Genomic DNA, 26,908 nt, shown 5'->3' on the forward strand with positions numbered 1-26,908 from the left:
TGTCTCTTCCTTCCTAGAAAAGAAAGCACACAGAGCCATTGCAATTATCCCATGCACATCAATTCCACAAAGACCCAAATCAGTCTTTGGAAATAGCTTCTGACCTACAGACCGTCAGGGTAACTTAATGGTATAAAATGAATGTAGAAAATGAGATGGAAAACAAAAAAAGATTATGTTGTTTAGAAGTCACTTTCAATCTACATTAATTATTCAAGCTGTCCTCATGAGCCGTGAGGTCAAATGGGGGCCTGCAACTGCTATGGTGGTATCACTAATTCCTTCGGAATTTGGCTGGTTAAATCCCAAAATGATGCAATTTCCCGCCTGTTATAAATAGCGGCCACTAGGTGGCACTCTCACCCCGATCTCGCTCAGAAGTGAGTTCCTTTCATTTTCCTGGAAAAACAGAAAGAACACAAAGATTTGCAGAACTAAGGGTACAATAATCCCTTGCCTTGATCATTGTTCTCTTATAGAACCTTTGGAATGAAGGCAATTATGTGCTGTGCTTTCTGTTAGCACCAACAATTAGAACTCAGGGTGAAACCGTGGAATGACCAAGCCATCCAGTAATTTTATTTGAAATTAATAAATCCTTTCACTTTCTGCCATGCCTCCTACCTCAGTGCTGGTGGAAGGCAGCAGCTACCAAGAAGAAAGGGATTTGGGAAAGGGAGAGAGTTAGTCTAAAGAGTCAGGTATTTTTGTTGTTGATGATGATTTTTTTTTCTTTTTAAAAATAGTGGAAACAGGTTTGGGAATTTAATTTTAATTTAGAGAATCCATAGATCCAGGCAGTGAATCTAAAATATATGCAGAGCCCAAGTTATAAATAGTGTGTGTTTGGCTTACTTAGTAATCCCTTGCTTGGGGTTTAAGAACCTCCAGTGTGCCAAATTTCTAACTAGTCTTTACAAATGACAGAGAGAACAGACCAGGCTCACGTGTTACCAAAGGCCAAGAAAGAATTAGTTTCCAACCCGGTGTTTTTCATTTATTATCATATAATTATATTCTTGGGGAAGTATTAAGTTCACTTGACAGTTAATAAGGCTTGATTGACTGATTGGGCTGGATTTCTATTATTAAAAACAAATTAAAAGAATACATTACCTGGTTTATATTCCTTAGAATGGGGACCTAATGTACTCAAACCACACACTTGGCCCAGAACTTCTCGTTAGCATCAAAATTTACCACCCCCTTCACTGTTCTGCCCAATTGACCTCTCTCCTCCACCTACACTTTAAAAACCTCTATAATTTGTCAAAGACCGCAACAAAAACTTACTATATATGTTAATTAAAGTTGATAAACTAAGCATAAGAAATGTTTGGTCAAATAAAGCTCTTCATTACAAGATTCATTAGGCACTTTTTATAAGCTAATGCACATTGCTGTTCACCAATCATTAGATATACATCAATTCCTTCATTTTTTTAAAGCATATGATATTTTATCGTATGACAAGCTTTAAAATGTGCTGAGCACCCAGGGAAAAGTGTTTAGAGCAAGAGAAGCTGGAGAATTGGGACATAAATCTGAAGAATCCCCAACTGAGCCTTTATAAGCTTTCTTTTCTTCATATTTTCCTGTGTTTGGAAGTCATAGGGAATCTAATGCTTTCTCCCAGCATTTCCCAATATTATTATCACTAACATAATTATTATCATTAGCAATGTTATTTGGCTGAGCTTGGACTGTTGGCCAGGAATCACACAAAATTGGTCCTAAAAATTCTGACCTTCTAGTTGACATGTCAAGTATGAACCCACCACCTACATGTCACCCCACTGCACCGCTGATGCTTGCTGAACTCAGGCTCTGCTGTATGACATTGGACATCCAGAAGGCACTAGAATGGTCCTTTTGTAAGAAGACATCACTTGCAAAGTAAATGAGAAGTGATTAAAACAGTCAAAGAAAAGAAAAGAAAAGAGGGACTGCAGAATAATTTGTATTAGCCAATAATTAAGGTCCCAGAGACTTTCAAAAATGTTTTATGTGCTGATGCCTTTAATTCTGACAACTTAAGAGTCAATTCACAAATGGAAAATGGAGATAAAACAATATTAAGAACCACACCCAAGATAACCCAGTGACAGGTTTACTATGTGCTATGGCCTTTTGGGAAATTACAGATCAGGCAAGAGTTCTCCTAGATTCATATCCATCAACATTCTGAATTGTAGTCTGTGGGTGGCTTGTCACCTGCCAGTGAACTATGGAAGGTCTCATGCTACAAAGGGCCAAGCCAACAGGGTTGATTTAGGAAACATGCCCAATCGATTACCCCGAATTAGATAGAATTGCATGTGATAGTGTGATACCCAGCTACCCAGCAGAGGAGAGGAAGTGTGGACTCTTACATTTTCTACATGGCAGCGGCAACCTCAGTTTAATCTACTGCTGTTTCTGAGCAAGGATATGAAGAATAAATCAAAATTTTCTTCAAAGACATTAGAGTATCCGCATAAGATGTGGGCTGTGTGCTGTGCATGCCTGGATTCAGGTGGACAATTTACCACCTATTGGGACTTCACCAAACTGCTTCTCTCCACCTCTGAACTCTAAACACCCTTTCCTCAATGGTGACATAATGATGTCACTAACAGCTTCACGGTAGTAAAGGCACACGTCATAGTTGGAGTGTAGCACACACCCAGGGTATCACGTGGAGATACGTAATCCGCATTTCACTTTACTGCCTTGTACCAGGTCAGTTTTCTTTCCTCGTGGATTTGAGAGCAGCCGCTCTGATATATACATCCACTTATCAGTAAATTTGGTCTAAACATAAAGATCAATGGCTATTAGCTCGTACACAGTTGTCGGTTACTAATATGGGTTAGACGACGCATCGATTTGTTTTGTAATAGTTGACTAGTTTGGTCGAAGTTTCAAATGTCAAGCAGAGGTGTTTTATGCGTTTATCAGATGAGGGACTATAGGATTTTCAGGGGAGGTAGTTGGTTTGATTTTAGTCCGTGTTACAGGTGAGTGAGTTCTGTTAATGAACAACTGAACCAGTTACCTTCTCATTCAGGCCTGCATTGTTGAATCTCCTCCTGCCCTAGACTCATGAGAGAGCAACCCTCTAAGTTATATTAGACTTACTCTGGGCTGAGCTCTTGAATTCCCATGTTCATTTTTTTTTTGCCCTGTTTAACCAACTTCTTGCTCTGTCTCTCTTTTATCTTTGCCAATGCCCCGTGCAGTTTTACTCTGCTTTATAAAACTGGTTATCCCGGTTGGCTGAATTTTCTCAGTACTCAATCCTGAAGATGGGCTTATCTAACACACAGCAGAAATTCTCAGCTGAACTGAAAATCACCTCTCTGACTCCTTTGGAACTCCTCGGATCACATGGGATTGCCATTGACTTTTTAAGACTTTGCTCTAAAGTTTTTGTGTAGGCAGGGATGTGAATTAGGGGAAGGAGTAACATTCCCACCCTGCAGTTCTGATTCCATGCAAGTTGTCTGTGGTCCCCTTCCCCATCACTTTCTACATGGGTCCCCGCACCTGCAATGAAGAGATGAAGCCAAACTGCAGTTGAGTGCTTAAACCAGTCGCGCCACTGTCTTAAAGCACGTGAATTTTAGGCTGTGTGCATTTTGTAACCCAGTACAATTGTCACTATTAAGTAATGTCATGTCCTTATTCCTTTTTCTAGCTTTTCAGTTGTTAACAAATTTATTTTACATTTTGATTTTTGCTCTAACTACAATTTATATGTTTAACGAACATCATTATTTTATTTTTGATTATATTAAGAGACTAATGACACTGGTGGTCAAAACACTACCAAGAAGCTCATAAAATGTAAGCCCGATTTCTTAGCTCATGTCCAGCTCTTTGAATTGCTTCTGAGATTGCTTCCGAAGAGGCAGAATCTGTCTTTAAAATACAGAGAGATGAGTAAGTCTTTCAGATGCGGCTGAATCTCTTGGGTTCAAGTTAAGTTATCGAAGAAGATAACTTACTCACTCTTCCTCTTCGACACTCAAATTCTAGACCAATAGAGAGAGAAGGAAAAATAAGATGTATAGACAGAACATGCCATTTATTAGTGTGAAATCTGATAATCAAACAATGGCTTAACTTGATGTAACCTTGGAATTTGACACAGTTGATCCTGTAAGCCCATGTTAGGCTGGTCAGTGTCACAAGATCCACTGGGTTCTTAAGCCAAAGCATGAATGAGTGTAGTAGACTGGATGATTCCCAAGCTGCTTTGATCCAACTAAATTAAGCCACATTTTCATTAAATGTTATTATTGAACACAAGCACACACACACACACAACTTTATATATGTACATATTTACCAATTTTAAGTAATAATTGAACAATAAGATTAAATGATACATATTTAATCTTCTCTAAAATTGACTGGAACTTGTTAGAAATGCCAACTCCCAGGTCTCACCTTGGGGTGGCCAACTGTGAGTACAAGGCTCAGCTGTTCAGGTATTCAGACGCAGACCAATCTTCAAGGGCCACAGCTTTACTCCTAGATCCAAGTCTACGCTTACGTGAATAGAAATCAACTCTGTAGTGCAAACTGATTATGGTCCCCTTAATCAGTCCACAGGATTCAAGTATAAAGTGTACCTTCTAACAGGTAAAGTAACTATTATTTCTAGGAAATCCTGACCACGTGTTGACAGGTAAAATAAATAGATGTTTTACAAACGAAATAATCAAAATTTTCACAAGTAGCAAGCAATGAGATACTGCAGCAAGCAATTCTTGGTAAGGAATGCCTAACACGCACCAATTTTATCTTTACAAAAGTCACAGAGGAAAATAATTTCTTATGATTTTCGTTCAGTTTGTTTCTCCTTCCTTCCTCCTTCCCTTCCTCCCTTCCCACCCCCTCTCTCTGTCTCTCTCTGTCTCTCTCCCTCCCTCCCTTCCTCCCTCCCTCCCTCGCTACCTACCTACCTACCTACCTACCTCCCCTTTCTTCCTTGTTTTGTTTAGCATTTCCTTAGGAGGCCCTGACTGTCCTGAAATTCATTCTATAGATAAGGTTGGCCTCAGATTCAAAGAGATCATCTGTCTCTGCATCCAACAGTGTTTCTTGGATGAATAAAGTGAATGGCATGGTCCTTCAGCTTGTACTGTCAACAAGCACACAGTTTCTGTGTAATGGCATCATCACCAGCTGCCTAGGATCATGAGTCAGGCAGGTAACTTGGGTTGAGGTAGGACCTCACTTGCTGACTGAGATCAGATCAGGTGTGTGCTATGAAAGAGCAGAAGAGAATTTTGGAAATTGGAAACATCTTCCTCCTATAAGACAGAGTAGCTGTGAGATAACAGAGTAACTTTTCCCTTTCCTGCCTCATTTCTGATTTTACAGGTACGATGGTGGGCGACCACACCCGCCTGGAGTTCCACAATATTGAGACTGGTATCATGACGGAGAAGCGTTACATCTCCGTGGTCCCCTCCAGTTTCATCGGCCATCTACAGAGCCTCATGTTCAATGGCTTGCTGTACATCGATTTGTGCAAAAATGGTGACATCGACTACTGCGAACTGAAGGCTCGTTTTGGACTGAGAAACATCATCGCTGACCCTGTCACTTTTAAGACCAAGAGCAGCTACCTGACCCTTGCCACCCTACAGGCTTACACTTCCATGCATCTCTTTTTCCAGTTCAAGACCACTTCAGCTGATGGCTTCATTCTCTTCAACAGTGGTGATGGCAATGATTTTATTGCAGTTGAGTTGGTCAAGGGGTAAGTAGGAGACACCACATAGTGGACACTGGCTCTCTTTACTGAAACATTTTGTAAAATATGGCTGTGAAGAAACTGTCCACTTTACTCGATGACCCCTCCCCCTGCTAGCACCCTTCTTGCTAACAAAGGTCCACAAAACGACTAAGGCTAGAAAGGACATGGACTCCTAAGATTACTTAATGAAATTCTACTAGGTTGATTTTATAAAGCTTTTAACTGAGAAATGCAGTCCTTTGAAATTATTGTTGGGTAAGCTCATTTATATAAACCATAGTAATGGTGTGCGTTACACCCATATTTTGGGTATTACCAATTATAGTTAGCAGATGCATAGTAAGAAATTAAAGCTAGTTATTTTTCAGCACTACTATTAGCACTACAATTATTATTTTGAGAGGAGAGCATGGACATAGTCCCCTATGACCCAAAATTATAAAATAGAGTTTCCTGAATTTCAGGAAGTTGCAGAGGCCAAAAGAGGTTTTTTAAACCTCTTTTTGGACACTCTATTATGCTACTGTATATTGGAAAGTAGCCAGAACTAAGGATGTTCTAGCTGGTTTGCTTGTCTGGTACACAAGGTCCTGGGTTCGATCCCAGCACTGCATACACTGGGTGTGATGGCATAGTCCAGTATATCTAGCACTGGTATGGTAGAGATGAGAGGAGTAGTTGAAGGCCGGTCTCTGCAGGACAGCAAACTCAAGGTCAACCTGGGCTACATAAGACTATTTCAAACAAATAAAACAAACAATTCCCGATTGATATAACATTGAATTCTATTACTGTCCTCTAGTATTTTGTAGGCCCCTAACTGTACCATTTCTTAGATCTGGATATTACTATGGATCATTAGAAAAGTAGACTTTGGGCTGGGTGTGAATCCATGCCCATAATTCCAGCACGAGAGAGTCTGTGGAGGGAAGATTATGAGTTCTAGGCCAACTTGTACTATATTGTAAGGCCTTGACTTTAAAAAAAAAATAAAAGAAGACTCTATGAGTCACTGAATATGGAAATGAAATAATGTATGATCTGATAATTTTTGGTAACTATAAGTGTATTTAATTGGTATGTTATGCCAGGCTAGCATGGGAAATTTAAAGCCCCTTGCTTTTGATATATATTCGATTACCACTGAACTACTTTATGGACCCTGAAGTGATTGTATGCTTTTGTGTCTCTTGTAGGTACATACACTATGTGTTTGATCTTGGCAATGGTCCCAATGTGATCAAAGGCAACAGTGACCGCCCCCTGAATGACAACCAGTGGCACAACGTTGTCATCACTCGGGACAACAGTAATACCCACAGCCTGAAAGTGGACACCAAGGTAGTCACTCAGGTCATCAATGGTGCCAAGAATCTGGATTTGAAAGGTAATCCTTATATTGAATTTGTATTTTAGAACCCTTCTCTCAACAAAAAGGTTGCTTCCGCAGGGAATCTCCAGGTTAGAAATTCCAGCCATACTTTTGTACCACACATGTTCCATTTGAAAACTATTGAATTACACAACAAAGCCATTTATCCAGTTTCTATACAGACTACACCTCAAAATGCTTCCTGATCTCTGATGATATTAGGAATGTCTTTGGGGGCCCAGAAGATGAAGTGATAAGTGATAAGATTTAAAAATGTGTGCAGATCCTTACTAGAAAGGGAAAAGATTCAGCTAAGTCCTTTCTGCCTGGGTGCCATTGCAGCCATATCCATTACTGTGTAGTAATATAAACCAAAAGGACATAGTAGTGGTTACTCTCATGCATTGTTAGATGTTTGATAGGATGTTTGTAAGACACTCGGCATATTATTTCTAACAAACACATAAAAACTATGCAATGAATGGTTGTATTGTTGAAATTGTTGTTAATCTTCATTTAATTAGATAGAACCTACTTTGTACAGTTCAGATGGTGATTCAAACTTTGTGAGATGTTGGACACATAATGAATGACCTATAAGAAATATTTAGTTTTTTAACTTTAATAATTTAAAAACTCTGGTAGTTATTTTTACTTTAGCTGACCCACACCCCTGCCCCCACGGTTGCATTATCATCATTTAGGAAATAGTCTAAGGTGTTTAAGCATTAGTGAACATGGCTGCCACATTCCTTCTCTACTGGGGCTCTTTTAACATGTTCCTTTCTTTCTAGGTGACCTCTATATGGCTGGCTTGGCCCAGGGCATGTACAGCAACCTTCCAAAGCTCGTGGCCTCTCGGGATGGATTTCAGGGTTGCCTGGCCTCTGTGGACTTGAATGGGCGCCTGCCTGATCTCATCAACGATGCTCTCCACAGGAGTGGACAGATTGATCGAGGCTGTGAAGGTAGAACTCCTCTTCCTTCTAAAGCTCAGCCTTGTCACAGCACTGAGCCCCCTTGCTGCTCTGCCAGTGCCTCTCTCCTCAGTTTAACCATCCGCTGTTAATCTCATTCACCATCCAACAGCGCACCCTCATTGGTGTCCTCTTGCCACTGGTTGAGTATGCCGGACATGTGCCATGGGCTCTAAGAAGGCATGCTGGCAGATGTCCTTTTAGGGTCGTATACTTAGCGGTGAAGCACCTTCGCTGTCACGGACATCAAACTTCTCCCAATTTGCGCCTTTGTTTTCAGAGTGGCTCAAAGAGCACTAGCGATTTCTATTTTAATAACGGTAAAGGACAACGCAAAGAGTCCATATCGGTGTCACCAATTATTTGATTATTTGGCGCAAATCCACTGGGAGACAGAGAAATGATGTCCCACTGTCATGATGATGGAAGGGAACTGGTATTTATTGAGTGCTTGCTGGATCAGGCTCTGCACCTCAGTCCTCAGGGCACTGTCAAGGAATAGACTCAGGTCCCACATTAGGAAGACCTGGATTAAAATCCAGCTGACATTTGATAATTTACTTAACCATTCAGATCTAGCTTTTCTTTCTCTGCCAAATGGGACAAAAATGGGCACTTCCAAAAGTCGTATGAGAAAAAAAAAATCTGAAAGATACAAAATGCCTGATACCTAGTGGGTACTGGATAAATGCGGGATTACCGTTCCTGGATATTATCTCACGGGAGACACATAATAGCATTGCATGTTTACCCACGCTGCACAACAACCATGCTCAGCCTGTTTCTGTAGATGGTGAAAGGAGCATCTTTCCAGAGCTGTTGGTGACTGCGCCAACAGCTTAGCTTTAGCCAGTAGAGGGCAGCAGTGTACACGTTCTGGGTTCATTCCTGCTCTCAGTTGGCCAGAGAAATAACTTTCAGGTCATCTACAGGCAAAGGTGATGCCCAACCAGTCACCAAGATCTACATCTTTGTTCTTTTGGCCGAGCCTAATGGTCTTTTGTGCAACGTACTGTGTTTCCTTGCGCCCATCTTTCGGTTTCCATGTCAAAACTGTTCACATTTTTCCTGTGTTCAAGTTCATGAACACTGCGTTTAAAGCAGCTACCATTTGAGTTATCTCTATCCCTTTAAGGCAGCTTTGCAAATGCTTCTCAGGCTAACTTGTGCTACAAAAGATGTTTGCCTTGCCTGAGTCAGTTGCCTGGTACTAGTGTCAAAAGGATCATCCCTTTGACCTGCCTCCAGGTCTCCTTTGACCAAGACAATGTTTTTAATTCTGATATTCTGATGGCCATTAAATGTGTGTGTGTGTGTGTGTGTGTGTGTGTGTGTGTGTGTGTGTGTGTGTCTATGTCTATGTATCTGTATCTGTGTGCTTGTATGTTTATCTCTGTGTACGTGTGTATGACAGACAAGAGGTTCGTCATCAAAAGGGATTTGAGGTAGCCATTTTGTGTTTTCCTGAAAATGCTGCAGAATTTCATTCAACTTGACCACTTTTTTTGGACTTACTGGTCTCCTCATAGTTCTTCAGATGCTAAACGACAATGCAGGGAAAAAATGATGTATTTAGCATTCGACTGAGACACTTACTTTAGAAGGTGTTGGGATGACAGGAGTTGAGCTTATCTCAGAATGTACAGTATCAAGTTAAATTACAATGCAAAATCACATATTAAAAGCAGAAAGCAGGGCTAAGCTATATGGCTAAGAAGTTAAAAACAAGTCCTGCTCTTCCACAGGATGCAAATTCAGTTCCTAGTACCCATATTATATGACTTATAACACTACATTCAGTGGCCCAACACTTTCTTCTTGCACTGCCTTCCTGTTTGCTCTCTCTCTCTCTCTCTCTCTCTCTCTCTCTCTCTCTCTCTCTCTCTCTCTCGTGCATACCTACACAGGACACACAGACATACTTTCTCACACACATAATTGAAAATAATATTTTTTAAGAAAAGAAAATACAAGGTACTGCTTAAATAGTAAATTATTTTTAAAGTGTTTTATGTCATTCATATTAAATCTACTTAACCCTCAAGCTCTATTAACCAATAGAACTGTAGTGTAAGGGATGGGGAGATGACTTAGCAGGTAAAGCAAGTGTTCTGCAAGCATGAGCACCAGAATTCACATCCTCAGAATCCACATAAAACCTGAGTAGGTCATCCTCAGTCCCCGACCACAGAAACAGAGATGAGGTGTCTAGATCAAGTGGACTTGGTACCTTAGCTGAATAGTAGGCTCTGAGTTCAAGTGAAAGATTCTGCCTCAGTAGATAAGGCACAAAGCTATGGAAGGAGATGCCTGACATCAACTTCTGGCCTCTGTACGCATGCACATGCTCACACAGCACCTGGACATATACTCATACCACCCACATGCAAGTAAAAAAAAGAAATATAGCACAAGTCACACATGTAATTTAAAATTTCCTAATAGTCATATTTCAAAATGTGTAACATAACAGGAAATTAGTTTTCAGTATATATTTTATCTTAGTTAAGCAAATATATCCAGCATTTCAGTGTGTGCCATAAGATGGCTCATGGGTATTTGATATCCTTTCGATTGTATTAAACCTTCCAAAGCTTGTGTACCTTTGCAGCAGCGACTGAGTTCAGGCCACACACATTTGAAACTCGCTTGCCACACGCGTGTCTGGCTGCTGTAGTGGTAGCAAAACTCCACAGAACATGAAACATGGAGTATTTACGAAATGAAGCTACAATAACTGGAGTTAAAGGAAGTTTAAATTAGCTTCTATGGTAAAGACAGAAGGGAGGCATGAACCCCGCTCGGGAGAGCTTTAGGGGAAACAGTGAGAGCTCCAGCAGAAGGAAATTACCCATATCGCACTGGGGCCACGATTCCCAGCTCTGCCTGAAGCTCTCCCTCAGCTTGGGTGATTCACCACATGCATTATGGTGGACGCCAGCCTTTCTCTAAGTACTCTGATTGCTCTAAGCCGGATACGGCGACTCGATGGCTCTCCCATCCATCTATGGCAAAGCCCGAGGGCCTAATCACATGCACTCTATTGCCATGGAGATAATTATGGTGGTTGCCCACTGAGCATTAAGACTTCCCTACTGGGTGGGATGAAGTACAGGCTGAGTGCCGAGGGAGGGAGGAAGGTCCTTGTTTATTGGACACAAATGACTTAGATAATTAGCTTAAGTGGCAAGGAAAAATGGCCAAAAAGTGGGTTAAGGCATAAATTACTATCATTGGAAGTTTGCAGCATTGTGAATAAGGCTCCAGAGAAGGTCCTGGGTGCCTTTTTAGTGTTCTGTGGAAATGACACTGTAAAGGATAGTAGAAAAGCAAAACAAAGGACCCCAGACCTTGTAGAAACGACAAAGGATTCCATTTTCATGAGTCTCTTGCACTTCGCATGTGACTCTGAAAAATATCTTATGGTATAAAGAACATGGAATGCATGGGAGAGAGAGAGTATGGAACTTGGTATTATTTCTTATAGAGAATAGTAATCAAGTTGTGGATGTGGATAAAATGTCATTTCCAAAAAAAAAAAAAAAAAAAAAAAGAAAAAGAAAAAGACCTGGTTCTGGTTCTACTTAAAATGACAAATAAGCTATTTTTATATACTTAGGTTAAGCTATCTAAGATATGCTACACTTTCTTGCCAAAGTCAGTGGCATTGATATTTTAAGATCCCTAATGAGTAAACCTATTATCTTTCCTTTATCTGACCTTCCAAGAACATACATAAGAAGTCATGAACTAGAAATTATTTTAAAATGTCTAAATTTGGCATTCTTTGGTTTTTAAATTATTAATTTATTTATTTAGTAACTAAGAATGATTTTGAAGTAGGTTTTGAATTTATGTTTCTGATTTAGAAATGAAGTCTGATTTCCAGTCAAATTTTAGCTGTGACATTGGCCTCTAATTTGGGCATGATTTTTTTTTTTAAATAATGTTCTTACTTCAAACTTGGCTGATAGACACCTGTTGAGATCAACTCAGTAGTAGAGGCTGAGGCATGCTAAGCAGAAGTGCTCTTGCACAGTTGTGGAGGGTAAACATCTGAGAGAAAGCACCACGTGCTTCATTTTGGAACTGGCATGAATCGATAAAAAAAGGACATTCATTTTTCCTTTTTGCCCACAAACATTTGCTTATACTCTTACAAATTGAACAAATTAAGCTCTTTGGTGTCCCCAGGGGGTCATCTGAAGAGAAATGCCTGACTCTGGTGCCATATTCCTTGGTGGCATTTTCAAGGGTTTAAGAGATTGGGGTGGCCTGGTGATGCTCCTGTGCTCAACTCCTAAATGTTGTAAAGTATTTTTGTGGGCTTTGAATGTGCACATGTGTCTTTCAGTCTGGCCACATGCTGCCTTTATCTCTAGACTGAATGCCTTGGGGTTGGCTGTGTATGTGTGGGAAGGCTCTTCCTGCCCTTCGCTTGTGCTTTGTCAAGTTCACTCTTTCCCTGCCCCAGCTCTGCTGACTCGGCTCCCAAGAGGCCTGCTCTGCCCTGGTCTGTGCATCCTCGTGTCTGTGCTGTCTCTGGTGACCTTGTAGAGCATTTCAAGTGTCTGTCTGAGTGATGTTGGCTATGCAGACTGCATTTTTTGTTTCTGTATTGTTACCCAGTTGACTCTACTATAACTAACCTTTGGTTATTGTTTTCGCTTTTTCTGTTCTTTTGCTAACAAAGTTGCGTTGACCAAAGCTGACCTGCAAGGTAGAGAAGGCTCTTGTACCACTTTGGACTGAAAGATGCCCTGTGTGACCCTTGGTATTGTTACATTAGAGGGTTTCTAGCTGTCACACTTCTTAGACAGCAGCCATTGTTGGGGAGGGGGCTGAAGCCAGTGTTCTTCCCAAAGGGTGACAAAAAAACCAAAAAAAATACACATGAAATATTATCGAACAGAGGATATGCTATGGGGGTATGACTCCATTCTGGGTAGGACCAAAGAGATTTGACCCATCCTAAGCTATCACTGTCTCCTAACAGGATCCATTCTGGAAATAACTAATACTTCTCCCTGTATTTGCCATGGAGGGCTCCTTTAAAGTCATTCAGCATGGATAGGAGGAAGAACATTGAAGAGGAAAAAGTGGCCACTTGAGTTCTTAATTTATTACTCTCTAGGTCAGGAAGGTCATTTTCTAGAACAGAGCATTTAAGTGCTTGGACCTTATGAACGGCCATATCATTTTCTCTCAACTCATTTAAAAGAAATATTTTAGGCATGTGGGAGGTATTAATGTCATTAAAACATCGCAAAGATTTATATTTCCTTTTGGGGATTTTGGTAGAGTACTTTAATTTTCTATTGTGTGATCTAAGCAGAAAATGTACTCTTGGGGAAACAGAGGGTCTGTAGGTTTGATCCGGAATACCCTACAAAGGACGCCTGCCTGGGAGATGTCAGTGAATATCTTCGGGAAAAGCCACTGCTGCTGTCATTCAAAGAGACATGTTGCACAGCAATAATGGCCCATCATTCCTGTTGGGTCAGGCTGCTTTGACTCAGAATAACAAAGGAGGAACGGAGCATTTTAGCTGTCTTATGGCAAGCAGGGCAGGAAGCCTCAGATGGCCACTGCCGAATCTGCAATCAGGCCAAATTGTGAGAAGTGGGGAAGGCAAAGGTACCTTTTGAAAGGGATATTTCATCTCTAGGACCATTTCCTTTGCTGTGACTTCCTTGATATGCAGCCCATGGGTAAATGTGCTAGTGACTCCCTTTGGGGTGGGGGAGGGCGTGGGGTCAGGGGAGGCAGGTACAACACACATGTATCAACTGATATTGTCATTTGATTGGGTGTAGTTCTTTTCTCTTCATCTCTTCTTAGCAAATTGAAATATGTCCTGGAATATATTATAATTCGTGGAAAGAACCCATACCTTGAACTGCAAGCATGCTTTGTAACAGCATTCTGTTTTAAAGCAGGTAGCCCTCTTGTGTAATGTTGTTTTAGGCATTATGAATATTTGTCGAAAAGCGACCACAGCATATTTTTCTGGAAGTAGAACGAAAGCAGACGTAAGAGGATTCAATATACAGTATATGATAGTCTAAAGTGATTACAGCTCCGTTGGATCAGATTTAATAGGTTAAGTGAGAAAACTATATATTATCCTCAAGTTTTACTGTTCTTCAATGTATTAACTGCATAGATTTTGAATTTCTAGACACTAGCTCAGAGTTTCTCATTAGGGACTCTGTATGTGGCAAAATCATCTTAAAGTACCCATCTGTGTTAATTAACTTCTCTCCTTGCTGTGAAAAAGTATCTGACAAAAGCTGCTTACAGAAGAGGGGTTTAGTTTGGTTCATGGTTTGAGAAATGGTCCAGTTCTTCATGTCAGAGATGGTATGCTGGCAGAGTGTGAGGGGCTGGTCTCACTACATCCCTAGTCAGGAAGCAGAGAATGGATAGGACTTTAGCCCAAACTACAGACCTTAAGCTTGGTATTTGACCCATTCCCTCCTGTAATGATCTACTTCCTAAAGATTCTTCACATTTCCCCAAACCGCCACCAAATCGGAGCAAAGTGTTTAAACTCGGGGTCAGGGAACATGTCACATTCAAAACACAAAACTATACCAAGGTGCAAATATGGTATTTGACAGTTATATAAAGGAGTGACTGGACAATCTGGTTATCACAAATTGTTTACCAAATATATGCATATTGGGGGAGAAAAGACATCAAAGTATCTTACCAGCCCACTTTTACAAAAGCATGCTTAGAAACATGCGTTTTACATCAATCCTGTGTTGCCATAAACTTTCCTTCTTGTAATGATGGAGGAGTCTCTTGTTTGTCTCAAGAGCTTATATTTGTAATTATTTTGGGTCATCTTAATCTTCCCCTGTTTTATGGCAACTTAACTCTAGGATGCAGTCACTTTCATTTTTTGTTTTCTTGACACAAATGGATAGATATTGCTCATAAGCTGACAGCAATAACCTGTGGACAGAGATAGTTTGTACCATGCAGTACCAAGGGCAGTAAAAACACAATAAAGAAACAAGGCAGTTTACAATGCAGAGGCAAAGGGACTCGGAAATGTATATAAGAATGAGCTATGAGGAGTGACATTTGTAGTCTGGGCTAATAATCAATACTTTGAGTCCTCTTACTTGTATTACTGGATTGTGTTTTATTTACTTAATTAAAAAAAAAACTTCCTTAATGATCGTGCTTCTTGGTTTAACTGGAAGAGATTCGGCTATTCCTGTATATCACACATTTATCTAGGTGTGTAGATTATGCTGTCTGCATATCAGAGAAGCCAGGAAAGCAGCCAATAATTGCATTGCTGAATGAAAACGGCTGTGCTGGAGTTAGACATGGTGTCGTGTGAGCAGGGAGGAAGCTGACGAGCCTGAATGATTAAAGGGAGTCAAGGTGAGTGTTTAAGGATAATGTCTCAGGCAGAATTTTAGCTGAGACTAAATAGCAGGTATTTCTCGGGGGAATTTATAGAGGAAACTCATGTAAGAGCTTGGCGGGTACAAGGAAATAAAGATTGTCCAATTAAAGTGAAATAATCTGCACGTGGAGACGTGATAGATGATTCCAAGGCAGGGAGTGGAGATAGAATAGCTGACATTCCTTGTAAGGAGCTGGATTTATCCCGAAGGTGCTATCAGGGAGTAATTGAAATTTGGGTCTGACTTGTATTATGTAAAGATTTCCTGGCCCATTCCTCCAGAGTAGAAACTGATGGGAAGTATGGGAGCTGAAGACAGAGAGCAAGAGGAGAAGTGAAGGTACGAATGCCAGGGACAAGGGGCAGGTTCCTAGGCTCTGCTACGCTACTGGCCAAGGAATGGAAAAATGTTCCCTCCCAGAAGATGCTCAGGGTATCCCGGATGGAAACAAGCTCTTTTTCCTACCTGCTTGATAGCAGAGACACACTATGATAAAAGAAGGCAAAGAATAGATGGCCGTCTTGTATGCACACCAAGCTCTATATGAGCTTGCGGGAAGGCTGTGGGTCCTACTCAGTGGAATAGAGATCCCATCAGTTTGAGAGTTCTTCGTCATCCATTTATAACATGGTCCTCCTATTGAACTCAGAAGCATATTGATCATTTCTTTAGGCTTCCAAGGTGGATATCACTAGAGAAGAAAAAAATCTCTGTAAAACCTTCTCTTTATAAGAAAGGAACAAAACAAAGAAAAACAAACAAACCAAAGGAAAACCACGGGGAATAAAGCAGCATGCTTCATCCAACCAGACAGTTCGTCAGAATCACTTCTTTCTGTTCACTGTGGTTTTCCTTAACAGGTCTTATTTTTAGAATTCAATATCTTCTTTACCAGAAATGTTAGCTGTTCTTGTTTCCAGATAGTAAGCAAGAAAGTGAGGCATCCAGGATTAATTAGCTCAGGGTAACAAGGGTTACATGCTGGCTATTTATAGAAGGTTAGTATTTTGGGGTTTAAATGCCTTAAAAATCTGAAGTTCTGTTAATGCATTTTTGTTTTTAAATTTCACTTTTTAAATTATCCTGTGTTGATTTATTCAGTGAGGTAGGTGGTTAGTATGTAAGTGGACATACTCGGGTACATGCAGGTGTAGTGTAGTTCAGAGGACAATGCTTGACAGCAAGTTCTCACCTTCCCTTATGTGGGTCCTGGGGAAGAAACCAAGGGTTATCAACTTCGTCTATGAGTGCCTTTGCTCCCACTAAGCCATCTCATTGACCCTCTATTAAGGTATTTTTAGAAGACACTGACATTTACCTTTGGTATGTGAGGAGCATTTTAATTTTCCAATTTTGATACAAGGAATACAGCTATATTTTTTTTACCTCATTTTCCTCAAAGCTAATGGCTGAATCAGGTTCTCCATTGTATTTTATGTGATGAAATGTTGTTGCACCTGACTTAAAAGAAATCAGTTCTTCAAAAATGGTTTGCCATTTGGAATGGTTTTCTAAGAACATGCAATAAAGAGAGGGGCAGAAATGAAGCTGAAGATCTCACAGCAGTTCTTGATTTCATCCTTCAAGGATAAGGGGTCGGGTCAATATGACCTACATAATGTGTTTCTGAACATCTCACCAACTTCATACCCAACTTAAGCCGGAAGAAACAAAATTCCCCATTTTCCCATTCAGAAGAACTGGTGATGTCATGTATTGAAAGTTGCTGAGTTCAGGAGAATGATGCAGACTTGTAAATTATTTCCTGCCATCCTATGACCTATACTGATAACCCATTTATAAACTTTACATAAGGTATGTCACTTAAACCTCACTGCATGAAGTAGAATCATTTAATCTACATCGTAAAGATGCAGAAACTAAGTTTACCTAGGCTACATTTATATTGATAGTAAATACTAGAACTGGATTTTAAAGCTATATTTCTTTTCCTATTATGTCATAGGTTTTAAGTTTGTAATTGACTATAGGTACACAGGGTATATAGAGAACTAGAAAATATCTGAATGACTTTAAGCTGGAGAGAGTTTTTCACGAAGTATTATTTGGATTATTTCTAATGCTGTTTACTCCATACCCATTATCCTAGTTATGTTTTCTATGGCTATGATGAAACACCATGGCCAAAAGCAAATTGAGGAGGAAAGATTTATTTTGGTTACACTTCGCATACTCCATCAGCAAAGGAAGTCAGGACAGGAACTCAAGCAAGGCAGGACTCAGATACATGAGGAAATGTAGAGGCCATGGAGGAGTGCTGCTCAGTGGTTTGCTCAGCCTGTTTTGTTTGTTTGTTTGTTTGTTTGTTTGTTTTTATAGTACCCAGGATCACCAGCCCAGGGTTCGCACTACCCACAAAGGACTGGACTCTCCCAGATCAATCACTAGTTAAGAATGTCATTAACCTACATTCCTAAAACAAGATCTAATGAGACATTTCTTCCAATAGAGGTTCCGTCCTCTCAGATGACTGTAGACTGTGTCATATTGACATAAAACCAGCTAGCACACCATTCCTCCTCCTCCTTTCTTTTTTTTCCTGTTCTTCTTGTTCTTCTTGTTCTTCCTCATTTATCTCCCTCTTCCTCTCCCTCTCCCCCCTCCCTTTCCCTCTTTCTCTTATTTTTCCCTACCCTATATTGACCCAACACAACAATAAATAAGTGCTGAGGGGGAAGAAGTAAAATCTGCAGCATGGGCATGAAAAGACTTTGAGACAAGATATCCTGATGACGTTTTTCTCCCCAGCAGTCTCTGATCTGTGGTCTGTGTATAACTAAACATATCTAAGACAAATGGATTTGCTTCATGTCTTCATTTTGGTCATATATGTATAATGAGGCCTTAGTTTGCATTTTAAAGTCACTGACTTTAAATTTTTGCCTTTGATCTTAAAAAGGGAGTGATGCCATTGTTGGATATCTAGGTTCAGGTAACCCCAAAATAGGGGGATCAAAGCAAGAAGGATTATGATAACAGCTGTTTTGACTTTTTTATCATCCCTCCTCTACCCAGGGTAGTGTGAACTCCTGCCTCCTCATTGCCATGGAATATTATTTCTTTTACCATTTAAGCATAAGATTTGGTTCATGAATCTTTGATGACTTAGGTGTTCTGTGGCCTGTTCTGTAACAGAGATTCTTAGTAGTTCTGTGAGCCAATTGACAAGACAAATACGAGGTAGCTTCCAATGGCCAATGCTGGGATCATTATATACCACTAATGTCAATGCATGAAACAAATCGATTTGTCTTGGATGATGCTGGTTAAACACAGACCATGGATCAGAGGCTAGTGGGAGAGAAAAGCTTCATCAGCACATCTTAAGTTTCAACCCCTTCTTGTGGCCATGCTGCAGTGTGGTATTCTCAGTATATCGTGAAGGAGATGAAGTAGCTGAAGACCACTGAGGTGTTACTGACATTGCCACTAACGTGTTGCTACCCATCACGATGATTGTATGATTTTCTCAACTTCCAACTGAGAAGCCATGAGCAACTGAACACCTTTGGTAGGAGAGACTGTGATGCCTTGGTGACACGGCCCCAGTTCTACCTTCAGGGTAGAAGCTGATGCTGGCTCAGCAGCATTCTTCAACAGTTAGTTGGGGCATTAATTTTGGTTTGATTATATTCTGCTGAGGCAGCAAAACTGAAGAGTCCACTCCATTACCTCTTCTCTCCCACCTTTTTTCTCCCTCTTTCCTTTCCTCCTTTCTTTCTTCTATCCCTCTCTCTGACTTTCTTTCCCTCCTTTTAATCCTTTATTCACTCACAACTGACTCACGAGTCGTCACTCCATATATAGTTCTCAAACTCTTGAATTGCAAACCATTAGCAAACATCTAGCTCCCAAAATAATTGTACTACAACTTATAACAGTAACAAAAATTATATTATGAAGCAGCAATAAAAAAAACTTTATGGTTGATGGTGTCATTACAATGTGAAGAACTATATTAAAGAGTTGTAGCATTGGGCAGGTTGAGAACTATTGTTCTAGGCTAAATGCTACATTAGAAATACAAGGTGTAAATGTGAACCAAATAGGACCTCAACCTTTAAGGGACTAAACATCCAATTACTACTATAGAACCACTAGAAGAAAACATAGAAAATGCTGTATAACATTTGTCTTGGCAAGGTTTCTTGCATGATACTCAAAATATAGAGAACAAATATATATATGTGTAAATATATATATACATATATACATATATGTATATATATATTTATAAAGAAATTAGATTGTGCAAAACTGTAAAACTTTCATATAGCAAGAGAATAATTAGTAAGATATGGACAAACCCTATAGATTATGAAGAACGTTTCAAATCAAATATATGTTGATAGGTAAATATTTCAAATGTATAAGGAACACAATCAATCAAGTAGCAGGCACACAAATGATCCACTAAAATTATGGACAAAATATTTAAATACCTTTATGTATCAGTAATATAAAAACCTTTTTACCTCAAATCACTGAGGAAACAGATGTTAAACCATAGCAAGTTAGTAACTCAGGTTTAGAATAGCTATGATGGAAATAATGATAAATTGGCAGGAAAGTGGAGAAGAGAGAATCATTATATGTTGTTGGTGGGAATGCAAATTAATGCAGTAATTACAGAAAACAGTATGGAATGCTTCAGAAAACTAAAAATAGAATTAGCATATGATCTAACGATACTACTTCTGGGCACATATCCAAAGGAATTAAAATCAATATGTCAAAGAGATGTCTCTGTTCTGATGTTCACTACAACATTGTGTATAGTGGCTAAGAAGTAGAAATGAGCTAGGTGCAGTCATCAGATAAATGGATAAAGAAAAGTGACTCAGATGTACATATTCAGCCTTTAAAAAGTGAGGCGCTGGGCTAGGGATGTCACTCAGTTGATGAAGTGGTCTCTGTGCAAGCACAAGGACCCAGGTTCAAGCCATAGATCTCCTGTTATAAAATGATGGGGAGAGTAACTGGAGTAAAAGGGTAAGCAGTGAGTATGATTGAAGTACATTATAGGAAAATGCCAAAGAATTAATAAAAACCTACAGAACAAGAACAACTAGACAAAACATCAGGGCATGGTGATGAGTACCTATAATAAGGTCACTGGGGAAGTGGGAACAGGCAGATTCTTGGGGCTCTCTCGTCACCCAGCTTACTGTGACTGGTGTGTTCTAGGCCACTGATAAAGTCTATGATAGCACAGAATGATAGCTGAGTCTGACCTCAGACCTCTATATGCTCATGCACACATTTAGACTTCTACCCTGACACATACATGCACCCATGTGCACACACGCACAGGCACACAGATAAAGAAAAGGGGTGACTGTATTCATGGCAGTAGTAATGAAAGTGACTATGCCAAGTAAAATTAATAATCATGGAAAGACAAATATGCATTTTCTTCTGCTTAGAATTTCAATAATTGCAATCATAGCTGTAGAGGCTGGGAGAGGAGTTGGATGTAGAGGACTTGGATGCAGAGGATGGAATAACACATTGTGAATCAAAAACATAGAAGTATTATCTGTCCATTAGTTGAAAAAATTCAACAAACAACTTAATTATAGGTCATATAATTGCTAACTAAAACAGACAGGAAGACTCAAAGACGGAAAGGGTGATACTGGTGGGGACTTTCTCATAGGGTGGCTTGAACATGCTCTCTCTGAGCTGAAACTTGAATGAAGGATGATCATGGGTTTTGGAAATCTGCATGAGGGGTTGCTCACCATCTGGCTACAGCAGGAGCAAAAAAATTTGTGGACCAAGATGGGCTGGAAGTCAGGAACAATAGACCTGGAATGTGAGACAAGGTGTTAGAAGCCTCTGGAGAGCCTGATACCACTGAGATTCTGGATCCAGTCCCCAAACAGTAGGGCTACCTGGGGCCTGGAAATGAGCTTGGCTCATAAGCTTTGCTCATGTCATAAGGCAGTGACAATACTGTGAAAATCAGCATGTTAGAGAGGTGGGAAGGATGCTGGGACACAGTGACCTGGGGACAGGTGGTAGATAATGTTAACAAGTATGGGAGGCCAGAATCTAGTGATCACGACCTTGAAAGGAGCTCCATGCTTGGTTGTAAACTGATGAGAAGTCATGGAACAATCAGTTGGATAGTAACAATACAGCCAGGCATTGAGTACTACCTGCATGGCCTTTACTCTTAATGGGATGAGGAACATCTTAGAAGAATTTGGAAATGATCTGTAATTCCCTTCCTATTCAATTCCTGAGCCACCTTTTAATGGATGGAAAAGACTTATGTCTGTTCTCTTTGCAGACTAAAGTCTCACTTTCTCATTCAGGGTTTAAGAGTATGGACAGTTCATATTATCTTGTTTCATATTGAAACACTTTCTTTGAATGCGTATTTTCCTAATGCAGAAAGGACCTACCCAAAGTGTAACACCTGACTTCTAAAAAAGCATGAAGCAATTGGTCTTTTACTAACAAATAGTTAAAAACACACATTAAAAGATAGTTGGTATTATAAGTAGAAGATGGTAGAATGCATAATAAAATGCTAACTTGAACCTTATCATATGGACACATTAATGCTGTAGATAATAAGTGTGTGGCCACTAAGAAGGGGAAGAATTCTGCTTGTAGTTATTGAAGAATGTTTGATCTAGAGGTGGTGGGCAGGCTGGTCTTTAAAAATGGCTAAAATATGGCAGTTAGAGGGGAGGAGAATGGCTTTTCTCTAGATTCGGTAACCATGCAAAGAATTGCTGTGTTTTCTCAAACTTTCTGCTTTCAAGTTAGAAGCTTCCATGTGCTTCCGATCTTGAGCATGGTTGAATTACTAGTCCATTGTCTGGTGAGAGCTGTTTGGCTAGGGAGCCCTGTGGATTTCTCAGACACTTTTATCCTTTGAAAGAAGCTGTCCTGATTTGCCATTGTTAATGAAACTTGCAGGACACAATGCTCAAGTTTAGGACCCACTGAGAACATGACCATGTACCTCCTTTCATCTCTACATGGGGGAACCACATGGCAAATAGGAGCTGTAGGAACCCAGCAGCGGCACTGTTCCCTCAGTGTTAGTAATTGTCTTGAACTTTCTTATGTCATATCCTAATAGCTTTGTCTCATGAGTAATGGCTTGTTCTGCTTCCACACTTCATGAATAAATACAAAATGTCTTGCCACCTAGAAGGTGAATCCTCTCTAGTACTTTATCTCTCTTGAACATACATCCTTAAAATCTAGCATGGTCACATTTAATATTCTGTGCCTGTGTGAAATGCAGCTTGGAAAATGCAAAAGATGCAGTAATTGCAATAAATATATTTTCTCCACACTGTCAAGTGCTTTTCTGCATCGGTTCGTGACTAATACATTGGTTGAGCCAAAGAGCCCAACTCCTTTGCTGAGGATCTTGGGGAATCTGGAGTTCTGCTGAATTTTACACTATTTTTTTGTTAGCTCAGATATTACTATTTATACTTACCCCAAGGCTAAAGTATAAGTGAAGAATGAAAAGAGAATGGTTGGAGATTAGTTTCAGACTAACCAAAAAGAATGATTTTAAATGGCAGTCTGTAGGGATGAGATTGCAAAACTTGTATGATTTTTTTTTATTCCCATCTGGAAAAGAAATAGATTCTTAGAATGCTTTGGAAGTAGATATGCTGGCTTATAAATTATGTACATGTACCACTATATTTAGATGGAATTAGGTAAAGACACATAAAAATAGAAATAATAATGAAGGAGCATTACCGAGGATTTACTACTTTCTCCTTACAGCAAAATAATTCCCTTGCATCTTCTAGTCTAGAAACACCCCAAGGGCAGACACTCTTTATCATGTGTATTAAAGCTCTAAGTAACAGTGTGGTGTGGTGTGGTGTGGTAGCTTTCAAACTGCAGATGAACATTAGAATTTTTGAAGGTTGCGCAGATGGATTTCTGGCTCCTCCAAAGCTTCTAATTCATTGGTTTAAGGGTGGTCCCCAAGAATATGTAGTTCTACAAATACTAAGATGGCTGGTCTAAAGACAGTGCTCTGGGAATTCTCTGATGAAGGAGTCTCAGTATTAGTCTCTCTAAAGTAGGCATTAGCATTCTTGAAGAAATGTAAGACCTTGGGTAAATTGGTTTCATGCTATAAATCTATGGAATGGAGTTTATCATAATTACCTATTTGAGCTTCTGGGGGTAGTTAATAACACAATTTACATAAATTGTTTAACACCTATAGGACACAGCACATGAGCTAATTTTCCCTCCTTCTCCTCCTTTCTACTTCTTATCTCGGTAGCATTACAGAATGGACTTAGGGGATTTTTGTTTGGGAGTAAAACATTGTTCTTTATTTCATTAGACTTATGAGAATACATTTTTCTACTTTAGCATTATCTAAACACAAATCCCTGCTCCAAATGTCCTTTGAGTTGAACGATAGAACATGAAACTCTTATGCAAAGTCTACCTAAAGGAGAACATGCTTTCAGCCCTCTCCCTTTTCTGTGTAATCGTTGATAATGTGTGGCCAAGTATGTATTTCTGTCCTACTTTGTATATACTGAATTCCGTTGCATGTGATGGAGTTGGTATTTTTGATGGTTGTGTTTTTGAATGTGTGGGGGCATGATGGTGGTAGACTTAGGTGATGTCTTAGTGGATGATTTATTAATGTTTGTTCTATTTCTCTTTCTCACCCCACACCCTCCATCTTGTGCACTACCAGGACCCAGTACAACCTGTCAGGAGGATTCATGTGCCAACCAGGGGGTTTGCATGCAGCAGTGGGAAGGCTTCACATGTGACTGCTCCATGACATCATATTCTGGAAACCAGTGTAATGACCGTGAGTGTACAGTTTTTCTACTTGGGGTATTTTGAAGTGGCTCCAGGAAATCTTAATGGGGGGATGGAGAAAATAATGGTACAGAGAACTGTCCTTTATATACAAACTTTCGTTATTTTTGAGTATCACACACACACACACACATAGAGTACATTTAGTTCATGTCAAGAATGCCTATGATTACTACTTTGTCCATTAGTGCTGCAGCAGGTACATTGATTAATTTAGGTCTAAGAAAGGACTGGATTAATGGACATGACCCAATGATGCTCCTGAAGATGTTTCAGTATCATGAGTGTCTATCCCTTTTTACCTTGCCACTCTTCCTCATTATTGTGACATTTCCTAACCATGACCCTTTTCAAGATAAGCAAATGCTTGAGACTTGGGAAAAGTACTTGGCTAGCCTGCTTTAGACGGCCATTTTGATTATATGATCTTTTAAACACAGCTTTCATGGTAGACATGAACATCATAATCTAAACTCATTGGAATATTTTGTTATAAAATAAGTACACAAGGTTATTGGATTGAAGAGTGAAGTCATATCGAGGCATACTCACAATAAAAATATGTATCTCCTTGTGTTTAGTTAGTTTCACTTGATTCCTTCTTAATCAAATTTTACCATGTGTGGAGGCCTCTCTTGCAGTTTCCATTTCAGTTTTGTCTTTTGTGTGTTAAAGGTGAACAAAGGGGAATCTGTCAATCGAGAGAAAAATATTATGTGCTAGGATATCTGCAAAAGGGTTTGGTATCAATCATTTTTTCTGGGTAGTTCAGTGTTACTGAGAATCTGGTTTCCATATTTATGATTTAGAAATACTACTCTACTCTGAAACAGACAGTTATGGGCCAATCCAGTACCAGGAGGAATTGTGCTTTCTGCTTTTCCCTTTCCCTCCAATTTATCTTTGGAAGACTCACTAGGACCCATTTGTTTCCTCTCACTGGCGGCGTAATGCCTTAGCCTCACAAGCTTATTCCCATTGAGCATACATCCAACAACAGGTAGGAAAAAATGGCCAGGAAGAGAATGCACACAGAAGAGGCCAAAAGGTAAGATTTCCTAATGATCATCAGTGTGCACAACCTTCCAAAGGTACATATGGATTTTTCTGTCATCGATTTCTTGCTTTGTCACACGGGTCAAGTGTTTTCAGGTAAAGACTAACCAAGGCTCTTTCTAGGTTTCTATTATTTCTGAGTGTATCTTGGGCAATCTGTTGGTGTATAGTGAAGTATTTGGACCAGAATTGGTAAAATGTTATTGCTTTTCATGAAATGAGTTTCAAACTTGAATACTTGGAGAAAGGTATTTTAGATGTTGTATTATTAATAGCATTCTTGTATCTTTTGCTCATAGAAGACTTAAGAAAGCAAATCACTCACACATTCTATTTGGCTTGCCTTGTTTGGGAGAGTGCACAAGGACTTCTGTTACTGGGTGGTGGTGTGTAAATAAGTCACATAGCATGTGTAACACTGAGTTGAAACAAGTACATAGAAGCCAGATGCATTCATTGGATATGAAGTTTTAACCAAACTCAAGCAAATATATCAAAAGACAATGTTGACTAAAAGTATTGCAATTGGTATTCATTCCTTCATCCATTATTTGACATCTGAATAATTTTTAGGATCTTCTCTTTAGTATTAGAATTAGAGCCAGTTTGCTGTGCCTAGAACCAGCCTCACTACTTTATCTTATAAACCATTGTTTTCTATATTGAACTCGGCTCTTAGAGTTGTAATTGGCTATTTCATTGCATGAATGCCCTTAAAGTAGAACTTACTGTCTGTTATTCTGTGCTCCTTTTATGTTAACGAATTCATGAAACTTAGTCTATATGAGGATTAGAGAGAGTATCATCGTTTTGTGTCAATAGAAGACTTCAATAAGCTCATGTATTGTATAAATAAAGCTATGGCTTTGTTGTGGAGAGATTGAAAGAAAAAGAAAGGATAAAATAAGCTAATAAGAAAAGATGGGAAGGATAAAAATACAGAGAAGTGCTGGAATCAGGTCATATATAGACGAGCATAGAGTCCCTTAATCATTAATTGCTTGGGTAACCTACATGTTATAAGAAGTCCATCCTTGACTAAATTAATACAAATGTTCATGGTACCAATAAAATAAGGCCTTTACTTAATTTCTGGAAAATGGATGCTCTGTATATTTTCTCTATTACCCATCTTTTTCATCTATTATCTATTTTTATCTATCTATCTATCTATCTATCTATATATCTATCTATCTATCATCTATCTATCTATCTATCTATCTATCTATCTATCTATCTATCTATCTATCATCTCCTGTGTATCTATTTCAAGGTTTCTATTATTTATCTTCCATCTATTATTTATCTGTCTTCTATGTATTATCTAGCTCTCTATTATCTATGTATCTGCCATCAAGCAATTATATCTGTCTATTATTTATATATATTCTAACTATATATCTATTTATCTATGTATCACCTCTATCCCTATTTTTCTATCATGTATCTACCCACC

General features: G+C 39.4%; 1 protein-coding gene across 7 annotated transcripts in view; it reads left to right on the plus strand.

Annotated features, from left to right (window-relative positions):
- LOC116905663 (neurexin-3) overlaps positions 1–26,635 on the plus strand; it is a 793,437-nt gene extending 766,802 nt beyond the window's left edge. For 6 of the 7 annotated variants that reach the window (XM_032908632.1, XM_032908639.1, XM_032908637.1 and 3 more), the window contains 5 exons: positions 5,374–5,755; positions 6,949–7,139; positions 7,919–8,092; positions 12,795–12,821; positions 24,266–26,635. In XM_032908632.1, the coding sequence (XP_032764523.1) occupies positions 5,374–5,755; positions 6,949–7,139; positions 7,919–8,092; positions 12,795–12,821; positions 24,266–24,420 (929 nt within the window). In that variant the 3' untranslated portion in view covers positions 24,421–26,635. The remainder of the gene's footprint in view (positions 1–5,373; positions 5,756–6,948; positions 7,140–7,918; positions 8,093–12,794; positions 12,822–24,265) is intronic. The other variant, XM_032908638.1, reaches the window with a different exon arrangement.
- Positions 26,636–26,908: the final 273 nt, after the last annotated feature.

This window comes from Rattus rattus, chromosome 7, assembly GCF_011064425.1.
Source record: "Rattus rattus isolate New Zealand chromosome 7, Rrattus_CSIRO_v1, whole genome shotgun sequence".
NCBI classification, from domain to species: domain Eukaryota; kingdom Metazoa; phylum Chordata; class Mammalia; order Rodentia; family Muridae; genus Rattus; species Rattus rattus.